General features: G+C 45.3%; 1 protein-coding gene across 1 annotated transcript in view; it reads left to right on the top strand.

Annotated features, from left to right (window-relative positions):
• LOC122807169 (aurora kinase C-like) overlaps nt 1-21,108 on the top strand; it is a gene marked incomplete at its 5' end in the record, with an annotated part of 1,171,146 nt that overhangs the window by 907,586 nt on the left and 242,452 nt on the right. The window contains 1 exon segment of the mRNA XM_044078204.1: nt 7,049-7,197. Coding sequence (XP_043934139.1) covers nt 7,049-7,197 — 149 coding nt within the window.

Consider the following 21,108-nt stretch of genomic DNA (forward strand, 5'->3'; position numbering starts at 1 on the left):
GCGTCCTCGGACCGGGGCACCGGTGCCTTCGACATCATGAGGAAGGTCTTGTCTGAACAGACACATACATCATCGACATCATCTTCTCCTTTCCCAAACGGTCCGTGTTCTGCTTCTGTACCTTCGGTCCCTGCTAAACATAGAGACCCAGTGCCTCAGCAAGCCCCAGAGGGCGCCCCTATTTCCTCGGAGGCATCCCCAGAAGCCCCCTCTGAGGATGTACAGAGGAAAAGATTGTGCAAGAGGAGGCACATTGATTCCCCACAGGAATCTCTAACATAGGATACTGATTTGGATGAAGCAGAATGGTCCCCACGGTCCCCCTCTGAAGATGTCTCCTTTGCTAACATTTTAGAAATCTTGAAACAGAGGGGAGATTGGCAGTCCCTTACCCCTTCTGCAGACGAATCAGTACTGCTGAAGGCATTTGGGGCTCAACCTTCTACCTCCTGGGTGACCCCACCGTTTGACGAGCTAATAGAACTCATAGCCCGTAGAGCTTGGGAATCACCTGATAGGGTGGAACCGGTCCCCCGTAGACCTAACAAATATATCACGGCCCCTCAAGACGAGCTACCTTACGAAAGGAGTTCCCGTGGATACTATGGTGGTAGTGGCAGCCACTAAAAAGGAAATGTCTGAATCATCTTCCTCTGTCCATCCTCCTAATAAGGATTCTAGGACGATGGACAGGTATGGGAAGCGCATCTTTAGTTCTGCGACCTTCTCCATGAGATCGCTCAACTACCTTACGCATTTCATGCATCTACAGAGAGATCTCCTTAAGGACCTCTGAGATACTCTCCAGGGTAACACAGATGCTGCTGTCTCCGAAAAAGTGACAGCACAGCTTAACACCCTCAACTCCATAGTGAACTCGTCCATGAGGCTTATTTCATACACAGCCGAAGGATCGAGTAGAGCGGCAGCTTCAGCGATTGCTCTGAGGAGGCAATCCTGGTTGCGCCTATGCTCCTTTGCGGAATCCCTCAAGTCTTCCTTTACAAACGCCCCCTTTGGTGCTTCCTTGTTTGGCCCCAAAGTAAAGAAGACTCTCATTAGGTGCGAGCAAGAAGGGAAGACCCTGTCTGCCGTAGGGGTCCGTTTTTCCGCCCTGTCTAGACCATACCCCAAAGGGCATAGAGGCGGAAAAATGTGGTTCCGAAAGACTCAGGGATCCTTTCAGCCCACTCAGAGTGATGCCCCCTCCAGAGGCAGAGGAGGGGCAAGAAGTGGAAGATGCCGCCCAGGCGGCAGAGGGGGTCCGCAAAATCAGGGCGACAGAGACTTTCTCTGGGAAGCCCTTCCAGCACTCCTGAGTGCAGGCCCGGCTGTCCTACTCTGAAGGCAGTCGGGGGGTCGCTTAGCTTTATACCCAGAGGCCTGGCTAAATCTCACATCAGATTCCTGGGTAAAAAGCATAGTTACCAGAGGGTACAATATTCTTTTTATAAAAACTCCACCTGCCCCCAAAAAGCCCCCAGATGTTCCACCCAGTCTGCGAGACCAGGCATTCATAGAGATAAAAAGGCTGCTCGAAAACAGTCTCATCCAACCAGTCCCGACGGACCAAATAGGATCCGGAACTTACTCGAGGTTCTTTTTAGTTCCAAAGAAAACAGGGGACTGGAGACCAATTTTGGATCTCTGCAAACTCAACACCTTCGTGGAGCAGGCAAAGTTTCGGATGGTCACGCTTCAGTCGATACTTCCTTTCCTACAGGAGGGCAACTGGATGTGCTCTATAGATCTCAAGGACGCGTACTACCATATCAAGATGGCCAGAGCGTCCAGAGATCATCTGCGCTTCCGGCTGGGAGCCAGTCACTTCCAGTTTCGTGCTCTGCCCTTTGGCCTCACCACAGCCCCCAGGGTGTTCACCAAATGCATGGCAGTAGTAGCATCTCACTTGAGACAGATGGGATTCTGGGTGTTTCCTTACCTAGATGACTGGCTCCTCTCCGCCACCACCGAGTATCGTCTTGTACAAGCCAGGGATTACACCATCAACCTTTGCTCCTCTCTAGGCATAACAATCAATTTTGGAAAGTCTACACTATCGCCCTCACAGCGCATCTCATTTATAGGGGCAGATTTAGACCTGGCTCGAATCAATCTCCCCCTATCAAGGGTATCAGCCCTCAGAAGTCAGATTACTATCCTTCTTCAGAGCAGGAAAGTCCCTGCACAACAAATCTTACGAGTCCTAGGAATGATGACAGCTGCTCTTATTGTAGTCCCCCTAGGCAGAATGCATATGAGGATTCTTCAGTGGATGCTCTTCGCTCAGTGGTCGTACCGACAGCTTCCACTGTCTCACCAGATCCTAATCACAAACTCCTGCAAACGGGATCTCCTTTGGTGGATGCACAGTCAGGATCTAACAACAGGCCGACCGTTCGTATTACCCAGTCCTACAGCGACTGTGACCACGGATGCTTCCCTGATAGGGGGGGGGGCTTTTTCAGGGAAGAAGAGTAGAAGGTGAATGGTCCAACTTGGAATACAATCTGCACATCAATGTCCTAGAGCTGAGGGCAGTGTTTCTAGCGTTGCAGCACTTTCACAAGTCCTTGCCTCTGGGAATAGTGACAGTTCAGACAGACATGTCAGTACTCTGGTACATAATCAAGGGGGAACCAGGTCTTATCCATTGTGCAGAGAGGCCCTCAGGATTTGGCAATGGGCTGTGTCCACCGGACGCTTTCTGATAGCAACGCACATCCCGGGGACGTCCAACGTGATTGCGGACAGGTTGAGCAGAGCCATCCTGTTGCCCCACGAGTGGTCCCTCAAACCTCAAGTAGCGGAAATGATTTTCCGCAGATGGGGCCAGCCTTGCTGCGACCTATTTGCATCCCCATTGAATGCCAAATGCAGAAGCTACTTTGCCCTACTACTTCCTCGGGGGAGTGCCCCCAGGGGTGCACTGGTACACGATTGGCCCCCGGGTCTCCTTTACGCTTTTCCCCCTGTTCCGTTAATCCCCAAGTTCTTGCAGAAAGCCAAACGTCTGGAAAGGACCATAATTCTGATAGCCTCATTCTGGCCTCGACAAATCTGGTTTCCCTTTCTTCAAACTCATCAGGTGGACGAACCGTGGATTCTGGACCCAGTGCCAGACCTGTTGACGCACTCGGGAGTTACCCACACATCTCTCAAGTCCCTCAAACTGACGTCTTGGCTGCTCCGCTTCCCATCTTAGCCAGGTCAAGCTTACTGTCCCCTGCAGTTCAACAGATCATTGTATCTTCCCATAAGCCATCCACAAGGAAGCTATACAATAGCAAATGGAAACGTTTCGCATACTGTGCCTCGCAACAGGGTATAGATCCATCAGGGGCTCCAGTACACAAGATACTAGAGTTTCTTTCCACACTTTCAGGAGGGAGCTTCCACTTCCACGATAAGGGTACAACTGGCGGTTATATCAAATTTTCATGTTGGTCTAGGAGATAATTCTCTCATGTCCCACAGACTTTGCAAAGCCTTTATGAAAGGTACCTTTCACCTATGTCCCCCTTTTCGTGATCCATTCGCCCCGTGGAATCTTAACCTGATCTCACGGCTCATGTTGTCCCCATTTGAACCAGCCGCCACAACTCTTCTCAAATTTTTATCATGGAAGACGCTCTTTCTGGTTGCCATCACTTCCGCTCAGAGAGTTTCAGAGTTGCAGGCTTTGTCTGTCCGGGCCTCATACATGATTTTTCACCCAGACAGAGTAACGTTGCGCACCAATCCATCCTTCCTTCCAAAGATTTGTTCAGTTCAAAATATTAATCAATCTATTGAGCTACCCACCTTCTTCAAAAATCACTCTAATAAGCTGGAATACATGCTGCACAAATTGGACATTCACAGGCAGCTGAGATTTTACTTGGACAGGACTAAGGAATACAGAAAATCAGACCAACTATTTGTATCTTATGCTGACCAAAAAAAGGGAGAAGCGATAGCGAAAGTTACTTTATCCAAATGGCTATCGGACTGTATAAATTTCGTATATGCAGAATCGAAACAGCAGCTCCCCTCTAATCCTTGAGCTCATTCTACGAGGGCAGTTGCTACTTCCTTGGCCCATGCCACTCGCTTACCATTAGATACCATTTGTGCGGCGGCAACCTGGGCGAAACCACATACCTTTATTACCCACTACAAATTAGATAAAAACTCCGGAGACGGCGACATTTGGTTCCACTGTTCTCAGGAATGTTCTCCCTTGAGCCACCCAGGATAAAGGAGCTAGGGATGCTACCCGTGTGTAAGAACAAATGGCGAGATCGAACAATTTCACATAAAGAAGTTATGTTCTTCCATAACGTTCCATGTGAATTGTTCATCTCGCCTTTGTTCTTACATTCCCCCCCTCCATCCCCTGTCCTGCGGTCTAGAATGGGCACGTCTTGAGCTGAGTTCAGTCTTCTCTAGATGTGGGTGTTCTTGAGCTTCCTACTGTACTTCAGGTATGGCATCTTTTCTCCTCTACTTTATTATAGAGTATTAGACAGTGTGGTTGCATTTCTGTACGCTAGGGCGCAGTAAGTAACTAGTGGGGTTCTTCGAGTGTTAGCAAACTAGATCTGAGGGTTAGCACTGGTGGATCATGGGATAGCACTGTGCCTCGAGCTTTCTCGAAGATGCGGAGCTGGTGATGTGGCCGACTCGGAGCCGAGGATCGGCTCCGAACCAGTGTGTAAGAACAAAGGCGAGATGAACAATTCACACGGAATGTTATGGTAAGAACATAACTTTTTCTCTTGTATTAGTTTTGCTCATTTAAGCCCTTTTCATGCCCACTGTACTTTTCTTGTGCTCGTTTTACTCTAAACATGCCCAACTTTGCCTTAAACATGACTGTTTCATTAAATACTTTAACATTTTTCTTTAGTTAAACTTTTCATACTTTCCGCTTGCCTGATGATGCGGTTTGTGCCCGTGTAATGCTTTTTTTTAATCTTTCGTATCATACAGTTTGTGTAATTTCCTGTTACCTTTAATTCTTTCTGGCTCTGTTTGTGCTCTTTTCTCTCGGTTTTGCCTTCACTATTATCTTTGCACCTCATGGCTCCAAATATTCTTCTCTCTTCAATCTCTGCTCTGACACACCATGTTGCTCTCCTACCTTGGGCACAATAGAAGAGTAGTCTTGGGTTCAGTTTAAACAGCTTTATTTTATACAAACTCATCGCTATAGAGGCTTACTGACAAACTTAAGTAACGTGTATACAAATCAACTATGATTATGCATGCTCTCTCTGGCTGTTCCTTCAAAATGCCACTAGGGATTGCATGCATCAGGGATTTATATGTGCACGTAAGCCTCTCATTCATCTTAGATATAGCATACACACTCTTGCACTATAATCTATACCTTCCATGAGGGCCACCCAAGATTTATGTAGCTGAGGACTTTGTCCCATATGTTTGTAGTTGTGTACTCACCTTAACTATGCTCTGTGGTGTCCATTTTCATTCTTCAACTCCCCTCCCTCCTTGCTGTCATCTTCTGGAGTGACCCGATTTGGATTTATTGGAACCTGTAGTTTTGGATTGGAGCTCTTCTGTAATTTTCTATTTTCTTCTGTTGTACACTGAAATCTTTGTGGCAGCAGACTCTGAGATACTGAGGATGGACTAGGGTATTAAGGATAGAGAGAGGAGCTTGAGAGTTGAGTCTGTAGAATGCGGCAGAGTTGGATGTGAGGATCGCATCTATAACCCATACGCCAATTAAAAATGAAAATGGACAGCACAGATGCCTAGATATGGTGGGTACATTAATTTTACTTGCATAACTCCATTTTCAGGATAAATGTCATATTTACTGTATTACATAACTGCATTTTTAGCAGGGTAGATGTAATATTTTATTATCATTAGTAGTATTTGTAAGTGTGTAGTTTTTAGTTGTTGAGGCTACACTGGCAGGTTTTGAGTTTGGCATGCCTTTGTAGTCAGAGCATGATATTGTGGCATTCACCATCAGAGGGTGTGTCCTGAGCATTGAATTTTTCCAAGACAAAATACTGGATTATGATGGATGGTGAGGGTGGATCCAATTGTTGACTCATCATAGAGGTGGTCCCCTTAGTTCAACTGACGCCGCATGTATGTATTACTAAGTGTTCTCATAACTGTCCCTTGATGGTCCTTTCATCTTTTTCTTTGGAAATCCCTTGAGGGTGTAGAGCATTACCTGTGGCATTTAATGTATTCTGAGGTGTTATCTGAAGAGGATGAATACTTTTGGGAAGTTGGATTTGACTTTTGCTGCTGTTAAGGACTATCTTGCAGTGACTGTGCAACTCATTTTCAAGGAGATTGTTAATGAAATGTTATAAGGAAGATTATCACCTATTAGAAAGTGTTGCATCTATAAGCATAGCCCATCTGTTGTGCAGGGTGTTTAACTGCTTATTTACGTAAATGCAAATTGAAAATATTTTTTAATCACTTTCTTATTGGTTCATGTCCTCAAGCATTATTGCCTTAAATGTATGACTCTGGAGCCCTTTTGCACCTCTGCTTCACAACTTTTTGGACCCTTTTTGTTTATCTTCCAGTTTTGGTCTCCGTTTTCCTATACCTGTGCTTCTTGTTACCTACTATTGGAGTGCCTTTGAAATCAGTTTCTGATGCCTACTTACAATATTAAACTGCAAGGAAGACCTCTGAACCTGGGTATTAATTCCTGACATGCTATTGTTGCTGGATCCCTATATCTAGTATCTAGCATCTGCTGATGTATTTTCTGTGTAGGTATGTAGCAGATGAACAGATATAGTGATTCCACAGCATATTTTTCTGCTGTGAGATTTTCTGTTTTTTCACCCCCCCCCCCCCCCCCCCAACACACACACACAGTGCTTGGTCAACGGGCTACTCTGAAGTGTCAGTTTATATTGTTTACCTTTGCTTTACTGTACTCTGCTTAGGTCATGGCTGAAGTGTCCTCATTGGGCCAGCTCATTTTGCTCACTTAATTTGTAATAGACTTTGTGTTAATAAATTGCAGTTTCTCAATTAATTTCTTTTATATTTATAGTATATGGAGGAGCTGGCTGATGCTTTAATTTATTGTCATTCCAAAAAAGTTATTCATCGAGACATAAAACCAGAGAATTTACTAATGGGGCTGCGAGGAGAGCTAAAAATTGCAGACTTTGGTTGGTCCGTTCATGCCCCTTCACTGAGGTAAGATTAAGCTGGCTTGAGTTGTGTTTACCAAACATCATTTGTTGTTGGACTTGTGCAATAATGGCCTTTACTTTTTTCCCACACAGTTCTATATGTTAACTTTTAAATATTTTTAGTAGTAGTATTTGTAGTTCTGTACAGTCTGAGCCAAGCCAATGTGTGTAATTTTTCCAGTGTGTGGGTTTTCTGATACGGTTGGATCCAACCATAGTGCCTTGTACCAACGCTTTGGATCAGAGAGCTCTGACTTTTTCCCCACCCACAATTCACCTGTCCTGTAATAATTTTCTGATAACTTAACACTATTCTAACTATAGCTATTGTTAGTTTGATTAATGCGTGTTTTGTAGTTCGTATATCTGTGTTTATATATTGTGTTAATGTAGCAGGTATGAAGTTGTATAGATAAGTATAGTTGGCATTTAGATACATCTCTTCATAGCTATTCTGATGTCCACAGGTTTTAATAAGTGTTTACCCTGTGAGCGTAAAATAACACCTCAGTACCCACTCTGTTTGGGACCTTCTCACTTATAGGATCTGAGCTCCATTTTTTCAGCATTCGGCAACAGAGCCCTTCAGTGGTGAGGCGCGAAACTAGCATTTAAAGGGCTTCTTACCCCTCAAGAGTCCAAAATGTCTTTAAGCCCAAAGGCATCCACCTCTTCCCCTTCCTCTGAGAAGAAAAGGAATAAGGAATGGGAGAGAGCTGAAGAAAGACAAAAGGATGGAGAGAAGGTGAAAGAGAAGTCTAAAGGCAAGACCCAGGGATTACTCAAAGCCAAGAAAAGGTTTCCCCGACTCCAGAGCTATTGCGAGTCCGGCCCCAAAAGTCTCAAGATAGTCGGATCTGACTTTCAAGATCCAGACTCCTGCACAGAAGACATCTTTTACTCCAGGACTTATCAGTCACAGGCTTCATTTCAGCTTAGTGCTCTCAACTCTGCCCCAGAAGAAAGGACTGGGATCAGTATCTTCCTCCCTGATGGTTCAACTTTCTATGTCATCTCCATTCTTGGAGCCAGCGTATGTCAAGATCCAACCTTCCCGCAGTACAAGCTTCAGAGACAATCTTGGAGACTTCTGCTTCGAAATTTTCCATTCACTCACTCGACACAGATGCACTCGAGTTCAGTAGAGACCCAGAGCCAGTGTGTCTGTGTTGGAACTCTGGTGGAGTTGACCCTGAGATTTTCAGAGCCATTCCTGCTACTAGGGGTTTCTGCATTAGAAAGCTTGATTTCAAGGTTGTCCTCCAAGCCTTCAGCCCTTTGAATTGAGAGCTTGTAGCTGTACTAACCTATGTGGCTCTTCAGTTCCATTGGCTGAGTTGACTTTTGAGACTGTGGAGAGGGCCTTGGCTGGACTAAGACTCACACATGCTAAGAGTTTGGATCCATCCAATCTCCCTCTGATTACTGCTCCTACTTCCTCACGTTCTGGCAGACAGGGACAGACTGATCTCTTAGGCATCAAGACTAGTGTGCATTCGAGTCCCATGTCAGATTCTGATATATCCCCCTTAGGTGTCCCAAGGCACATTCCCTGAAAAGAGGACTTGTAAGAGGAAGGAAATTGACTCCTGTGTCTGTCACCAGAAACACTGACTTAGATAAGGGAGAAGGTTCCCAAGGTCTACCCTGAAGACCTGTTGGTTCTCCAAGGTTGCGGGTCTGGCCTTTCAACGTCCTGGGTAGTTCCCTTTCCGATGCCTTAGTTGAACTCATTAATCAGAAAGCCTGGAAGGAGCCTGATATGGCGGAGCCCATTCCAAAGAAACCAGGCAGAGTAAATTATGGACTAAGGGTCCTCCTCTAGAGGCCACGGTGGTAGAAGCAACCCCTAAAAAGGAACTGTCTGAAGAGAGTTCTTCTGTCTGTCCCCATAAGAGAGTCTAGGGCATTGGGCTAACTGGGGAAACGGATTTGTTCTTCAGCCACTTTTTCTTTGTGCTCTGAACTACATGGCTTACTTGAAATGTTTCCAGAGAGATTTGATTAAGGAACTCTAAAATTACCTGGTGGGTAACTTACTGGCAGATATATATTCATGCCCACTGAGTGGCTCACAGCTGCAGTTATCCCACTCCATAGGGGGGAATCCACCTTGGATCCTGGGAACTACCGCCCCATCAGTCTGACAAGCCTGATCTGCAAGGACATGGAACGTATTATCATGGAACTTATAAACAAAGACATTGGCAACCTTCAAACACTGGACCCCACCCAGTTTGGGTTCGTGAAGGGCCGATCTTGCTCCTGAACCTGATTGACTTCTTTGAATCAGTCTCCAGAGCCGTGGATGAGGATAAGGCGCTCCACACAGCCTATCTGGACCTCCCCAAGGCCTTTGACACCATCCCCCACTCCGGAATCATAGATAGACTTACTAAGCTGGGCATTAATCCCTACGTCACACGATGTGTTTCCAACTGGCTTACTGACAGAAGCCACACTGTAAAAGTAGCTGACTCCAAATCCAGCTCCAGACAAGTGGAGTACCTCAGGGTTCAGTCCTGGGACCGCTCTTGTTTGGCATCTACTTCTCTGAAGTACAGGCCAACTCTAAAGGACTCTGGCTAACAAAGTTCGCAGATGACTGCAAACTGGGAGCCATTATTGAATCCCCAAATGATGTGGATACTCTACAAAAGGGCCTTACAGAAACGGATGCTTGGTGCCAGAGCCATGGGCTCAAGCTCAATGCCAAGAAATGTATAGTTATCGCCTTTGGGGAAAAAACATATACGTGTGAATTACCCCATAGGTGGCAGTCCACTAAACACCGAAAGTGTGATAAGAGACTTGGGGACAGAGGTGAACAGTGGTCTCACTTTCGATAACCACATCGCCACAACAGTCAGGAAATCCTGTGTGGCACCCCTCATCACTAAGGGCTTTTCATCCAGAAAAAAGGTAGCCATTGTCCCACTGTACTCATCCATCATTAGACCCATTATAGAATACAACGCCCTGTTTGGTATGTACCTCTCAAGACATCTGCATCAACTGGAAAGGCTGCAGAAATACCTCACTAAAAGAATCACAGGCCTAAAGCAGATGCCCTACGCTGACCGCCGTAAACTCCAGCTATACTCTGTGGCATATAGTCTACTCAGAGGTGATCTCTGCTTAACATACAAGGCCATGTCAAACCCAGAGCTGTTGGACATGTTACACTTAAAGAAATCCCAGTCCCTCAGAGCCACACACTACAGGGGATCTAAACCTTGTCATCACAATAAACAAAACATGCTGGAGGGATAGGTTCCTGACCCAGAGACTCCCCAGACTCTGGAATAGACTGCCCATACATGTCAAGCAGAGCGCCTCTTTGGTCCTCTTCAAAAAAAACCTTGACTATTGGATGGGAGAAAGAAAATGCACCCTGGGGATCACGTCAGTCACCCTGCTAGGGAAGTAAATAGTGTGGGAAGAAATAGCCAGGGAATTGTTATGTCTAGGCTTGTATAGGCCCTTGGGCCGATAGCCTAGTTACCAACCTATGAACCTATTAAAAAAAAATTTCACACTTTTCTACCCTGTAGTTATCGAATGTCGCCATGAGACTGCTGTCCAACACAGCAGATGGTGTGGCCAGAGCAGGCATTAACATGGGGGCTTCGTGCCTAGATGCAACATTGCAACTTTGTGGAAAGCTTTAAAACATCCTTCATAAACTCCCCCTGTGATGGCGACACTTTATTTGGACCCAAGGTCAGTGGTACAATTACCAGGAGTCAGCAGGAAAGTAAGACCTTGTCTGGCATTGGAATCCATTTTTCAACTTCTCATAGATCCTTTTCCGGGAATTAGAGAGGATGAAGAAAAATGTGTGTGAAGGCTGCCAGCCTAGCCAGATAGGATGTTATACATAGGATATCATTTGTAAATATGAATGTTGAACTACAGACTTGTTTTCTTAATTGAAATAATATGCTGTGAAATGTTTAACTTTAAATAATGCAGCAACATTGCCCTCTGCTGTAAAGAAAGCAAAGTTGAGCATTTCTTGTCGGTCCTTTGAATATCAAATTTCATGAATGTCTTTGATTACAATTCGGCTCTGGCCGGGCTAGATGAAGGCATCCCGCCTATTGTTTTAACTTAAGGAATAATAGAGTTTACATGTGGAATGTCTTTTATTGATGTAATTTCCTGCAGGTGCAAGATAACAATTATGCAGTTTCTGTTGGCCTAGCAACACCAGGAAAGTGAAAGAATGATGTAATATTTATCAGAACTGCAATTTCAATTTAAACAGAGAGAATCAGAAGACCTTAAGCATTTTTGTCTTAACAATCCAGCTCACAGCATGGTCTTGCTCTAGATGCAAGTTATCTTAGATTTGTGTTCTCTCTCAGAATTAGCTAGGAACTAGAAAGATTAGACTGTTTTTCTGTGATGTCAGAACTGTACTACTGAATTATTTTAAGTATTTCTGTGTGATCTCAGAACTCTTGACTAGCACTGTGTAGTAGAAAGTATTGTCTTGTGGCTTTATTTATTATTAAATATTTTAAAACCTTTTAACTGTGGCTGTTTTTGTAGAGCTAATTTAAGCTGTTTAGAGTACTTGCATGCCTTTTGTAAAATTGTACAAAGCCACTTCTATAGCTTTAGCCCTGGGCTATACTACCAGTTGGATAATGCACAGTAATAAGTGGACACCCTTTTAAGGGCCTTTGAGTAGCTGTTAAGTATTAGTGGGTGGTGGGAAGTGGAACTACCATATAGTCTGGGAGAAAGGGGCATAGCTGGAGAAAATGTGCCAGCCTTCATCAGGAGAGTCTGTGTGGTTGTATAAACTCTCATCTCAAAGTGCACGTGTGTGTGTCAGCTACTTGAGCAGGGACACAAAGCACTGGTTGGACAGAGGGTGCTGGAGATTTTAGCTTGCCCACTAGGCTGAGATCTGGAACCAATAGCTGTGCCAGTGGGGAGTCATATTGGGGACCTGGAGAGCAAGGGGGCGACCAGCCCCAGACTGACTGTGATCTCTGTGTGCTTTTAAGGTAAATTGCTCTTCACTGTGTGCATTTGTTATCCTTTCCTCATATGAGACGCCCTCTCTGGTTTCAGTGATGAGGATTGGGGCTCCTTGATTGTTGGGCTAGGGCACGGGTGTAACAATTGGCAGCGGTGGGATATCTACATCACATATTAATTGGTGGCAAATACTACTTGGCTTGTAGTGGTGTGGGTAGACTGAATTCCTGTAGCTTGTGTACACTGAGCTTTGAAGGTGTTTTGTACTCTATATCAGCCACGCAGTGAATACTCAGAGTTCAGATCACAATTGTTTTATTTCTTTTGTTAGCTTAGTTAGGGTGAGCAGGAAGCATGTCAGCAGAGGAGTATAGTAAGCTGACAAGGAGCCAGCTGGTGATGTGCCAGGCTAGGGTACAGGCGCATGAAAACCTAACTAAGGCAGACCTGATTGCAGTCTTGGTTACAACTACATCAGAAAGCAGCAACCAGGAGGACAATCAGACTGGCAGTGGAGATATAATTCCCTCTGAGAATGGACAGTTCAACCTTTCTGCAGTGGACTTAGAAATCCAGCTGGAGGTAAAGAGACTTGAGTTGGAGGCCAGGCGTTTGGAAATAGAAGCAGCTGGGAGACTGAGGAGTCTACAGGCTGAGGAGAACGAGAAACTGTTAACGTCTGGAAGCTGAAGGAAAAGAGAGGCAGAGGCAGCATGAGAAGGAGGTGCTGACTCTACGCCAGAGTCCTGGAGGTAATGGAGAAGGGAGTAACTGGACCCCAGTAGCACAAAAGGTCAGTAAATTTCTTCCGCAGTTTAAAGAGGGGGATAATTTGATAGTTTCATATGTTTGAGAGGGTATGTAAACATTATGAAGTTGACCAAGCGCTCTGGGTATGGTTCCTGACCCCCCTTACTCCATGGTAAAGCTGCAACTGTTCTGTCTAAAATGTCTGATGCATGTTTTGATTATACTGCTAAGAAATATCTTTTAGAACTGTTTAAGATAACACCTGAAATGTATAGGAAAACGTTTTGTGAGCATAGACGCAAGGCAGATGAAAGTGTGCGCGAATATGCTGCTGAACTTATTTCCATAGGTGTGTGAATGGATGTCAGGTCACTACTTTTGAAAGGCTGACAGACCTTTTGTTGAGAGAACAAGCCCTTAGCACTTTGCCTGAGGACATGGGGCTCTGGTTAGCTGATAGACAATGTGCTACTTCAGATGAGGTGGAGAAGGGAGACACCTATACCTGGCAAGCAGGGCAGCCCTGCACAGGAATTGGACCCCCATTACTGCTCATGGGTCTAAAGGAACCCATGGTGGGCAGCGCAGACCGCCACAACAGAATCTGCCAGTATCAGAGGAAGCCACTAGTCCAGGTGCACGTCCAGGAGCTAGGTTTAAATGTTTTGAATGCAACCAGTGGGGCCATGTGGCATACAGGTGTCCACAGAGGCAAGGTGGGGAACAAAAGGTGAGGGAGCCAGTAAGTGGGAAAGACAAAATGCCAATAGTATGTTGTCTTGAGACAACAGGGATACTTAACTACCATCCTGCAGATGTCCTGAGAGGGAAGGATTTGGATAAGGCATTACCATGTGATTATGCAGTTACACACAGTCCGGCCAGGAGACCAGAATGTGGGTCTGTGGTTGCCTGGGGGAGACCCAGACAGACTGCAAACTTGCAGTCAGGACTGGTGAGGTGGTTATGTCAGTGAGGGAGCTACTGTGTAGCAATGAGACTGAATGTGAGCCACAGCTGCATGTAGGTACTGATGGTTCTTTGGACAGAGTGACTGCTAAGGTAGAGGTGAGTAGTAGTACCCAGGCTGACAGTGAGGCATCACTGTTAGAGGATGCCAGACTTTCTGTGGATGGGGAGTTGGAAAGGGGTACAAGGAGAGAGTTGAGACAGGCTCAGCTCTCTGACCCTACATTGCAAGGCCTGGGGCAGGTAGCTAGAGAGGCACCTGATTCTCAAGGAAAGGGGGAATCTGTATACTGGGACAAAGGGTTACTGTACAGAGAGTTGGACCCCTGAGGGAGGGCTTGAAGGTGGGAGAGTACAGCAGTTGGTGGTGCCTAGAGCCTACCGTCTGGTGCTTCTAGCCATAGCCCATGATATTCCCTTTGCAGTTCATATGGGCATAACATGCAGAACTTCTATTAGCCTGGAATTTCCAGAGATTTAACAGGGTACTGCAGGACCTGTGAGCAGTGCCAAATGGTAGGCAAGGCAGGAGACGAGGTGAGAGCTCCTTTGATGTCTTTGCCTGTGATTGAGGAGCCATTTCAGAGGGTAGCTATGGATATTGTGGGTCCTCTGAGTACCCCAAGTTCCACAGGGAAAACGTATATCCTAGTGGTAGTGGATTATGCTACACGATACCCTGAGGCAGTGGCTTTGTCTGCCATTGAGGCAGAGAAGGTGGCAAATGCTTTGTTAGATTTTCAGCAGGGTAGGTTTCCCAAAAGAAATACTAACTGACAGAGGTGCCAATTTCATGTCAGACCTGCTGGCTTGTCTGTGGAAGTGCTGTGGGGTGAAGCACCTGAAGACCCCCCCCCCCCACCACCACCACCACCACCATCCCCAGACTAATGGTCTGGTTGAGAGGTTAAACTCTACAATCAGGTCCATGCTACAGGCATTTGCATATCAGTTTGAGGGTGTGGGCCAAATATTTGCCCCTTCTGTTTTCTTCCAAAGAGGTTCCCCAGGAATCCACAGGTTTTTCACCGTTTGAGTTGCTGTATGGCATAGGGTGAGGGGACGTCTAGATTTAATTCGAGATGAGTCGGAAGGTGAGTGCAAGTCTCACAAGGAGTCTGTTGTGGCATATGTCATAAACCTTAGGACAAGGCTCAGGGAACTCGTGGGCTTGACCCAGGAGACCCTGGCAGAAGCCCAACAACAGAAAAAGGTGTGGTATGACAGGAATACTCGAGCTAGAGAATATGCTGTGGAGCAGCAGGTAATGGTTCCCATTCCTGTCAGACACAACAAGCAGTTTCGGAGGGAACCTATAAGATGGTAAGAAAGGTAAGTGATGATCACTACATGGTGGAACTGCTAGGCAGACTGCAGGGGCACAAATTGTACCATGTTAGCATGATGAAACCTTGCCATGATAAGGAGGCCCTTGTGCTGAGCATTTGCAGTGGATTGTAGGAAGGAGTCTGAGGGAGATCTGGGGACTGATCATCTCAGTGACGATTGGGGTGACACCTCAGTGGAAGGGGGTAGCAATGTCCCAGCAGCTATCACCTACCCAGGTTCGAGAAATCCGAGCAGTGTTGTAGGAATTTGGGGACATGTTCACTGGGAAACCAGGGTGCACCCACCTAGTGCAGCACCTGGTGGATACAGGACCCCAAAGGCATATTAGGCAGGCCCCTTATGGGGTGCCTGAGAAAGACAGACCCTAAGGGAGGAGGTACAGGAGATGTTGGAACTAAGGGTGATTCAAGAGTCCAGCAGTCCCTGGGCCTCCCCAGTGGTGCTGGTGCCAAAGAAGGATGGCAGCACCAGGTTCTGTGTGGACTACAGGAATTTAGTCACACAGAGTCTGATGCATTTACCCCATGTCTAGGACAGATGAGGCCCTAGAGCAGCTGGGTAGGGCTAAGTATCTTACAGCCATTAATCTTACCAAGGGTTACTGGCAGGTGCCCTTGACTCCCAGTGCTAGAGAGAAGTCAGCCTTTGTGACTCCTTTTGGCTTGTATGAGATCACAAAGATGCCCTTTGGGATGAAGAATGCCCCAGCAACTTTCCAGAGGTTGGTAGATTATCTACAGCCATTCCTGGCCAGAGCACCTTCAGCATGTTAGGGAGGTGGTGGGCAGACTACAGAGGGCAAGGTTGACCATTAAGCAGAGCAAATGTCAGGTGGATATGGCCGGAGGTCTCCTACCTAGGACATAGAGTGGGGAGTGGTAAGATAAGGCCAGAACCTGCAAAAGTGGAAGCCATTCAGGCATGGCCAGCACCTTTTACTAAAAAGCAGGTGAGGGCAGTTTTAGGGGCAGCAGGGTACTACAGAAAGTTCGTCCACAGTTATAGTACCATAGCTGTTCCCCTCACAGACTTGACAAGGAAGAACAGGCCAGATAAGGTAGTGTGGACCCCAGCATGTGAGCAGGCATTCCAGATGCTTAAAGAAGCTTTGGGAGGACCCCCTGTGTTAGCCAGTCCAGATTACAGCAAATAATTTGTTGTTCAGGTGGATGCTTCAAACCATGGTGTGGGGACTGTACTTATTTCTTCATAGGGGGAAAGAGCATCTCAGTCGTAGGCTCCAGCCTAGGGAGGAATGCTATGCAGCTGTAGAAAAGGAATGTCTAGCCATAGTGTGGGCATTGCAGAAACTTCAGCCTTATCTGTATGGAAGGAAATTCACTGTTATGACAAATCACAACTCCCTAACATGGTTAAACAGAGCCAGCCAGCAAAATGCCAAGTTGCTACGATGGAGCCTGGGGTTGCAAGCATATGTCATGTCAGTGCAGCACCACAGTGGGGTTAGCAATCCCAATGCAGATGGGCTCTGAAGACCGGGAATGGGGTGAGGTACACTCAGACCTAACCCTCTCAAGTGGCGTTTCTCAAGGGTCACTTGAAAAACTAGCTTGAGTTCTCTGGGGGGGGGGGTGAATGCTGCCAGCCTAGCCAGATAGGATTTTATACATAATTCTGTCATTTGTAAATATGAATGTTGAACTACAGACTTTTTTTTTTTTTAATTGAAAGAATATGCTGTGAAATGTTGAACTTTAAACAATGCAGCAGCATTGCCCTCTGCTGTAAAGAAAGCGAAGTCGAGCATTTTTGTCGGTCCTATGAAGTTCAAATTATTTCAGGACTGTCTTTGTTTACAATTCTGCTCCGGCTGGGCTAGATGAAGGCATACTTCCTATTTTTTAATTAAGGAATAATTACTTGCGTTTACATGTAGAATGTCTTTTATTGATGTAGTTTCCTGCAGGTGCAAGATAATTATGCAGTTTCTGTTGGCCTGGGAACACCAGGAAAGTGAAAGAACAATGTAATGTTTATCAGAACTGCAATTTCAATTTAAACAGAGAATCAGAAGGCATTAAGCATTTTTGGTTTGGCAATCCAACTCGCATCACTGTCTTGCTCTAGATGCAAGTTATCTTAGATTTGTGTTTTCTTTTAGAATTAGCTAGAAACTAGAAAGATCAAGCTAAGTGTTTTTTCTGTGATGTCAGAACTGTACTACTGAATTATTTTAAGTATTTCTTTTTAAGTATTTCTGTGTGATCTCTGAACTCTTAACTGTCCCTGTGTAGTAGAAAGGGCTTTGTATTAGAACATTACCCCACCTTGATTTTCGCGCAGGAATGGGCATGGGCTACATGATTGACAGAACAAGCCCGTGTGATGTTGCATGGAAAACATGGCTGAATGACAAACCATGCATATTATCCACTGACAAGGTGAATATTCATTGTTGCACACAAGATGAACATGAAGTAATTTACAGTGGCACATTTTGCAAATGCAATTCCTAATCTACAGTTGGTATGAAACAGGGCTTTATATTAGAACATTACCCCACCAAGGTTTCCTTGGAGGAAAAGAATCTGTGGAGGATGAAAAACACTATTTTCAAGTAACTGCAACTGTAAATTACTTCAGGAAACAACAAAACCCAAACCATAACCCCTGCACCCCCGTCTTTACTATAATTTTGCGCAGTAATTGGTTCAACAGCAGGGTAAGCCACTCTGCACCACCCCACCTTTTTGTAAACATATTTCTGGAGATAAAGCAACAAGCAATAATCTGAGGCAGTGGGACAATATATACATTAAATAAATGCAGTAATAAAGACCTCCCAGAAAGGTCGCCACCCGCACCTTTATAGAACTGTAATTTTAAGTCTGTGTAATAGTTTGTATACATGCAGCATATTATGTGTTTGCACCCCTCACCCTTTAAAGAATTGTAATTTTAAGTGTAATAGTGTACTGCTTTTTATAAATGCAGCCTTTTCTGTGCTTGTTTGAATAGGTAACAGAATACATCAAAGCTTTTGATCACTGAAAATTGGACTGCTATCTGTGTCAGTCCTGGTACCATGAAATAAGGGTGAAAAGGGTTTTATTGAAATAATTGCAATGCTTTGTATATTCAGTTTGCAGATGATGGTCTTCCGAGGTTTATTCAAAGCACTTTAAACGTTATGCTCAGAGTAGTGGGTGAGGTTTGGGGCGGTCCTTGCTACCGCGCATTTGGTGGGTTAATGTTCTAATATGAAACCGTAGAAAGTGTTGTCTTGTGGTCTTAATTATTTATTATTAAATATTTTAAAACCTTTTAACTGTGGCTGTTTTTTTTTTGTAGAGATAATTTAAGCTCCTTAAAGTACTTGTATGCCTTTGGTAAAATTGTACAAAGCCACTGCTATAGCTTTAGCCCTGGGCTATACTACCAGTTGGATGATAATGCACAGTAATAATTGGACACCCTTTTAAGGGCCTTTAAGTAGCTGAGATGTATTTGTGGGTGGTGGCAAGTGGAACTACCATATAGTCTGGGAGAAAGGGGCACAGCTGGAGAAACTATGTGGTTTTATAAACTCTTATCTCAAAGTGCATGTGTGTGTCAGCTGCTTGGGCTGGGACATGAAGCACTGGTTGGACAGAGAGGGTGCTGGAGATTTTAGTTTGCCCACTAGGCTGAGATCCAGATCCTATAGCTTTGCCAGTGGGGAGTCTTATTGGGGACCTGGAGAGCAAGGGAGCGACCAGCCCTGGACTGACTGTGATCTCTGTGTGCTCTCAAGGGAAATTGCACTTTACTGTGTGCATTTGGTACCTTTCCTCATATATGAGACGCCCTCTCTGGTGTTAGTGTTGAGGATTGAGGCTCCTTGATTGTTGGGCCAGGGCACGGGCATCACATTGTGGTTTAAAATAATCACAAGGTTTTCACCAGGATACTTCTAGGGATAGGCTTCTCAGAGGCGGAGGTAATTCCATTGGTTGTCACCCAAGAGGCAGAGGTGGTCCACAATATCTAGGTTTCTGTGGACCATTCACAGAGAAAACCCTATCTGCTTCCCTGAGCACATGCCCAACTGCTGCATTGTGGAGGCAGTTGGGGGATGCTTCTTGTACCCTGTAGCCTGGCAAAATACAACCTCTGATGCTTGGGTGCTAAGGATCATTTACCAGAGGTTAAATACCATTTTTGGAAACCCCAAAAAGAAAGCTTCCCAGTACTCCACCCAGTCAGTTGGAATCCGCAGCAATGGACGTTATAAAGTTGCTGGACAAAAGTCATCTAACTGGTCCTCTAAGACAGGGTGGAATCTAGAGTCTAGTCAAGGTTCTTTTTAGTGCCAAAAAATACAGGGGATCCAAGACCAATTTTGGATCTCAGCAATTTGAATCAGTGTGTAAAACAGGAATTCTGGATGGCCACAGTACAGTCCATTCTACCACTGCTCAGGACTACCGGATGTGCTCTGTAGGTCTCCAAGACTTCTACTTTCATATAAAGATCCACCCGCAGTCCAGGAGAGTCCTCTCTGGGAGTCCATTATCAATTAAGAGCATGCTGTTTGTTCTCACCACAGTGATAGTTCCTTTAGCCAGATATCCCATGAGTTCTACAGTGGATGCTAGATGTACAGTTGTCTCAAACTTCATCCCCCTTACTAAGGACCATGAATCATGCTGATCTGCAGGGACCACATTCTGTGGTGGATTTTGTTCAAATCTGTAATTCAGGGCAGACTCTTCTGTCCTCTAATACCCGGAATCACAGTAACCACGGTCTCCTCTAATACCAGGAGTCACAGTAACTTCCCTTCTTGTGTGTGTGTGTGTGGGGGGGGGGGGGGGTTTGAATGGAAACCAGTCCAAGGATTATGTGCCATGATAGAGAGCAACCTTCACATCAATGTTTTGGCGTTGAGTAGTCATCTTTACTTTGCGGGCATTTCAGGGCCATCTACCCAAGGATGTGATTGCCAATCACTCACACAATGTCAGTGGTTTGGTATACCAACAAGCAGGGTGAAACCTGATCGTACCCTCTTTGCTGAGAAGCCATGATAATGTGGGCGATGTCGTACAACTGCTTTCTAGTAGCAACACAATACCTGGGAAATTTAACATCCTGGTGGACAAACTGAGCAGAGCTATACTACTGTCTCACAAGTGGTCCCAACAAAACAGTGGCCACAGAGATTTTTAGCCTCTGGGGCTAACTTTGCTCTGACCTTTTCACTTCTTACCTAAACGGTAAATACAAAAGTTAATTTGCTCTCATCTCTTCACTGAGAGAGTCCTCGAGATGCTCTAGTCGATCTTTGACCCCCAGGTCTCCTTTACGCCTTTCCACCTATGTCTCTTATCACCAAGTTCATTCAGAAAGCAATGGAGTACAAGGCCATGGTAATTCTCATTTCCACCTTCTGGCCTTGCAGGTATGATTCCCATTTTCTTTGGCCTCACCTAGTTCACTGACCATGAGTTCTGGACCTCCTTGCACACTTCTCCAGGCTACCCCTACTGAGCCTCAAGACCCCCTAAAGCTAACTGCATGGTTTCTCCAGTTCTAACAATTGCCAATGATGTCAGGCTTTCTTCCCCAGTCGTTCAAGTAATATCTGCCTCTCAAAGGACCTCAACAAAAAAGACTCAAAGGAGCAAATTAGTGTCTATCCATTTGGGTGTCCTCTAATGTACTAGACCCTTTCTCAGCTAGTCTTTCAAAACTTTTGGAATTTCAGAACTTTTCATGACTAGGTTATTTCGCAATTCATGAATCAATCCCCTCAGGATGTCACAATTTTACTTCGGTCTTTAACCTGAAAACCGTTTGCACCAGCAGCATCCATAGATACGTTTTTAATGGAAAACCCATGTTACAC

Source organism: Protopterus annectens, chromosome 7.part0 (assembly GCF_019279795.1).
Source record: "Protopterus annectens isolate FY-2018-M chromosome 7.part0, PAN1.0, whole genome shotgun sequence".
Classification (NCBI taxonomy): domain Eukaryota; kingdom Metazoa; phylum Chordata; order Ceratodontiformes; family Protopteridae; genus Protopterus; species Protopterus annectens.